The 5596-nt window shown below is 51.0% G+C and overlaps 1 protein-coding gene across 1 annotated transcript; it reads right to left on the reverse strand.

Annotated features, from left to right (window-relative positions):
* Positions 1-4216: 4216 nt before the first annotated feature.
* LOC124678290 (vacuolar iron transporter homolog 5-like) lies at positions 4217-5224 on the reverse strand. The gene has a single exon (XM_047214203.1). The coding sequence runs from the start codon at positions 5156-5158 to the stop codon at positions 4538-4540; it is 621 nt and encodes a 206-aa protein (XP_047070159.1). The 5' UTR covers positions 5159-5224; the 3' UTR covers positions 4217-4537.
* Positions 5225-5596: the final 372 nt, after the last annotated feature.

Genomic DNA, 5596 nt, shown 5'->3' on the forward strand with positions numbered 1-5596 from the left:
ATGTTTTCGGCGCCACTGCGTTCCCGCCTATTTTTCTTCCCGCGCTTTCCATTGCGTTCCCGCCTATTTTTCTTCCCACGCTTTCCACTGCGTTCCCGCCTATTTTTCTTCCCGCGCTTTCCACTGCTTCCCGCCTCTGTCCTCCCGCCATTTTTTTCACTATATATATATGTAGGCTTGGCCTCCAGTTCCATATCACATCTAGACTCATATCTGCAAACCTCATCACTCTGTCCCATGGCTTCCATCGTATCTCTAACCCTCCGGGAGTCGGAGGCGCTTTGCGCGTCGAACTACCCCTGCCCGCCGGGCTACCGCGTCCCGACCGGCTGGTTGCTGAGCGTCGGAGGCGTACCGGTCCCTCCCTGTCCCTCTAGGTGTGGCGCGCGAGATGGCCATCACGAACCACTACTACTTCGAGCTCACGCCGAGCAGCGGAGGAATCCCCAGTGGCATCCCGACTACTTCCCGACTTGGGAAAGCTTCTTCATCAATCGGCGTGAGAGGGCGCTTGCCAGGCACGAGGAGGGCGACCCGCCTCCTTCGGACTTCAACGAGGCCGGCCATCGGCTGTAAGGAGTGGTTCCACGGGGGGATCAGATTAGGGACACACGGTTGGATCGAACGGTGTAAGGAGTGGTTCTACGGGATTGGGGGAACGTTGCATCCAGAAACAGAGAAGTGCATCTATAAGAAAGCTCATCTGAAGTTTCCCATTGAAGCCCTGGAAAAAGCACATAAGGACGTGGTGGAGGGAAGGTTCCAGCCCGAAAGAGAGAACGATGAGCTGACACGTGCCCTTGGGAACAAAGAACACGGTGGACGAACACGAGGCACAGAAGGCTCCGTTCCGCGGAAGTATGGCTTTCCTGCGGAAAGGAAGAGATTTCCTGATAAAAGCCATGAGAGGAGAAAGGCAAGGGAAACAGACCGCATAGCGTCCTTAGAGGAGGGTATGAGCACCATGAAAGCCCAATTAACCATGGTAACCGAAGTACTTACATCCCAGATGGCTCAGGGGCAGGCTGTAGATCCTGCATTGCTCAATGCCCTCGTCCCGCTGCAATCTCAACAACACCGGAAAAGCAGCGTGGCTTCCGACGCCGAGGTTGATAAAGATGATGATGACCAGGTGGTCGAGCCTCCTCGCTACCCTCCCCCCCCCCCCCCCGTGGATGATCTCACTGAGAGCCGTCCTTGTGAGCTGCATGTTAAAGTTTTCAACCTATCCTTCAAGGCGGCGGTCGGCATTCTCTTACCTACAAGGTCTTACCATTGTCGTCCGGTCCAAGACGACTTTGCTATGAGGGGTTGGTGCTTGAGCACCCTGCAGGTGAAGATGGGGAAATCAAAGAACTGGGAGAAGCCCGTAGAACCACCGTGCAATGGCGGAAGGAGAACATTGTGTTTCCAGGTGAGAAGCCACCAAGCAGGCCAACTCGTCCGCCTCCTCCGCCACCTGCGCAGTCTCCTCCGCGTGATGATTCTCCTCTTCACGATGATGATTCCCCTGTGCATGAGCAGTATCCTCCGCGTGAGAATACTCCGCCGCCTCCTCCTCCTCCTCGTCGTCAGAATACTCTGCCACCTCCTCCTCCTTCTCGCCAGGAGACTCCGCCGCCTCCACTTAAGCAAAAGAGGAAGCTAACTGCGGCACCTCCTACAGCTCCGAAGAGATCATCAACTCCGATGAGGGCACAGACTCCAGAGTTGTTACCACATGAGCAGACTAAGAGCAAAAGGCGTTTCTTGCACCGAAGAAGATGTTTATTCCACCGCATACAGTGAAGCACTTTGCCGAGACGAGAATGAAGAGACCTGAGCTGAGAGCTGATTATGACCGCTCTCTTGGACAGTCCTCTAGAGCGAGCAAAGAAGCAAAAAAAGTCGCCCAGCTTGGACAGTAGGACATTTAGGCCGTAGCCCACTTCGTCATGGATCCCTATCATGATCCAGAGACGGCATCGATGATCGAACGGGATGCTAGAGCTCAGGGAGCATCAGTTGAGTATGAAGATTACTATCCAACGGCTCAAGTGGTAAACAAGTATAAATACGGAAAAGATCTCGTCAAACCTGGCGAGCTCGCGCGTCTAGGGACAGATGCGAAGGTTGCATGACTGGTACCTGAAAGTCTGTCGAAGAGGTGATCGCTACCTCATGGTGTATCTTAGAGATGAGCATTACTTCCGGGGGGTCGAGGAGATAAACCTGAGTTAGAAGAACTGTTTCAGTTATTCAATCAAGACGCCCTCGACAAAGCTGTCATCGCTTGCTACCGCTCGTAAGCGATTTATTTATGTAATTAAGTCTGTAGCTCAGCGCTCATTCATTTGCACTAACAATTATCCTCACTATATTCTTTGTGTACGCTATACATTTAATTATGCAGAATGAAGAAGCTCGAATACAAAAGAGGCAAGCTCCTACCGCTGGGGTTCATAGACCCAGACACAGTTCATGAAGTTACGGTTCGAGACTTCCCCAAGGACACAGAGGACAACATGTTAATGTTTTTAGTGAAGCAAGCAAACAAACAGGATATATTCTTTCCCTACAACTTCAAGTGAGTGTTATATATAACATACATTATGCTTGTGCACCTTCCACTTTATTCTTGTAATCATTGAGCTATGCTTGTGCAGATTCCACTTTATTCTCCTAATCATTGATCTTCACAAAGGAGTCGTAAATGTCATGGACTCGAAACGTAAAGAATATGCGGAATGGGCGAACATGGCTGCCATCCTCCAGAGGTAATTTCAATCAATTTCGTATTGGCATCTTCATCTGTTCTAATTCGACGATATCATCAACTAATCAATAATTCATTTACTCATTATTTCTTGCCGGGCAGGGCCTGGAAACGGTTCATCACTACTCGTTCCGGGTACATGGAAACCGGAGCTTACATTTCAAGATTACCCTGTAAGTAGTACTATATATCTATGTCCGTGAAACTCTATATATATGATATTTACTTTCAATATGATGCTTGATTATTAGTTTGATCGAACTATTTTTTCGTAAAGTGTATGAGGCAGGAACCCAGGAATAACTTATGTGGATACTACGTCTGCACCTTCATTCGTGACATGGCCTGTCCCAAGGGTGGGGATGCCCGTATACACCACACTCGTGTACGATAACAAATTCTCACAATTATCTTAATTAGTACCATCTATTGTATTGAGTTCCATTCATATATTGATCTCCTTTTTTAAATATAGATGAAACGCCTGCGGGACACTCTCATAACGGAGGCCCAAATACGAGTAATCAAGAGGAAATCGCGGGATTCTTTCTTACCGAGGTCATTACCCAAGGTGGAGAGCACTATGTGAAGGTCATAGATATGGAGGAACTCCGTAGAGGCTAATAGATTTAGTAAAGAGATCCGACTAGCTTTATATTGTAAATATGCATGCATTACGTGTACTGTTGACGATGTCTATATATATTCACGACGATATTTTGTGGTTTCTTGAATGATATATATGCATTGCTGAAACTCTGCCGCGGCAGAGAAACGCCATGTTTCTCTGCCGCGGCAGAGAAACGCTGCTACAGCCGAAACCTGTGCCGCGGCAGAGAAATAGCAATTCTCTGCCGCGGCAGAGAACCACAGGCCCGGTTCGTACCACGAACCGGGACCAAAGGCCATCCACCGCGAGCTTCCTGGCCACACCACGTGGCGCCGCCTTTAGGCCCGGTGCAACTTTGAACCGGGACTAAAGGGTGGACCCTTTAGTCCCGCCTTATTGGTCCCGGTTTGAAAACCGTGACTGAAGGCCCAAATGGACCGGGCCTATAGCCCCGTTTTCCACTAGTGGTGCATGTGAACCCACTTTTTCAAAAGTGCGTTTGTGATGTAAAAACATGTTTTGAAAATCGAAACACAAAATGAATGCAAAGGTGATCTCAAACATGTGTCCTGGACATGAGTTTCGTGACGAAAAAACCTTTTATTTTGCCTCGGCAAAAAAGTGAAATTTTTTGCAGGGCTATATATAGCAGTATATATGTGACGTATTTTGTCTTTTTAGATTCTGAGCGAAAACTTTCTACCCACACATGGAACATGCATACGTATCCCGTTATTTTTATTTCAGAATTTTTTAACATTTGAAAAATGCATTTCTCACCTGGGTTCACATGCACCCAGGTTCAGCTGGTATTTTTCCATGTAACTAGACATATTTTGTCATCTTGATAAAGTTGAGTCAATTATTTTCAACGGATGTTGTACTAGTAATGTTACATGTATATAGAACTAGTAAAAGAGGCTAGTGTGTTGCTCAGAGCGGTCTAGAGCAAATTGCAGCCAATGTTACATTAGCGTGGCAGGCAGGAGTAGTAGAGATTAATTAGATAGCCAAACACGGCCGGCATGCATTGCATTGCATTGCGCCACCGATCGATTCAGAGAGGCAAACACGGATGATCGATCGGCCGGAGAAGACGTATGTCGGCGCCACCACGATCACGAGGAAAGCATGGATACCGCACGTGACGGCAGCAAAAAGAAAACCTCGCGTCATATGCCGCTGGCACGGAAGAGCCTCATGAGGCCGAAGGTGACACCCATGGCGGCGAGCCCGCCCACCACCACCCTGGCGCAGGACTTGGCTATCGGCGCCCGGCCCAGCACAGCCCCGATGAACCCGAACGCGGCCAGCGCCATGGTCGCCACGGCGACCACTACGGCAACCCTCAGCCTGTAGCCGACGATGAACCCGGCGGCGAGCAGAGGCAGCAGAGCGCCCACAGAGAAGGCCAGGGCGGACGCCGCCGCGGCCTGGACGGGGCTCGGCAGGGCCCTCTCCTCCTCGCCGCCCCGCTTTCCGTCGCGGTCCAGCTGCGCGATCTCCACGTCCCGCTGGGAGCAGACGGAGACGTACTCCCCGATGGCCATGCTGCACGCCCCAGCCAGCAGGCCAGCGAACCCCGACACCACCATGGCGCGCACGTCATGCTTGACGGCGCTGACGCCGAGCATGAGCGAGGCGGTGGAGACGAGGCCGTCGTTGGCGCCCAGCACCGCCGCGCGCAGCCAGTTGGCGCGCCCCGCGAAGTCCACGTCGGAGTCGGAGTCTCCGAACTTGGTGACCGCGGGGTTCTCGGCGTCGGCCAGCTGCTTGGTGTCGTTCACGGCCATGGCAGCTCAAGTGAGATTGAGTGAGATCGCTAGATGGAGACGGTTTGCGGTGGTAGTGTGTGTAGTGGCAAGCAGCACTAGTGTGGCGGACACACGCCTCCGTTGCCGTGTTTTATAGTGGATTTCAGGGGGGTTTTGGTCGAGTGTTGCGTGCGGGCATGCCGCTCTTCGTCTTCCTTTTTCCAGCTTTCATGCCGCTCTCGGCACCTGTAGCTAGTGCGTACATGCCGCCTTGCCATTGACAACTCTTCTGGTATCGTGGGCGCGCGTGGCCACCATGAGCACACCCCATAGATTAGTCCCCCCATCGTGCTTGCTGAGTGTACATCATAGCAAAACAGTCCACTTACGACGACGACAGCTAATTACCAAGCCGAATTAGGTCGTTCAATATATCCTATATATAAGATATATATAGTCGCATCATCTAGCCCAATT

This window comes from Lolium rigidum, chromosome 7, assembly GCF_022539505.1.
Source record: "Lolium rigidum isolate FL_2022 chromosome 7, APGP_CSIRO_Lrig_0.1, whole genome shotgun sequence".
NCBI lineage: Eukaryota > Viridiplantae > Streptophyta > Magnoliopsida > Poales > Poaceae > Lolium > Lolium rigidum.

Coding starts and splice junctions, on each gene's coding strand:
- LOC124678290 (XM_047214203.1), bottom strand. CDS start 5,158: ATGGCCGTGAACGACACCAAGCAGCTGGCCGACGCCGAGAACCCCGCG.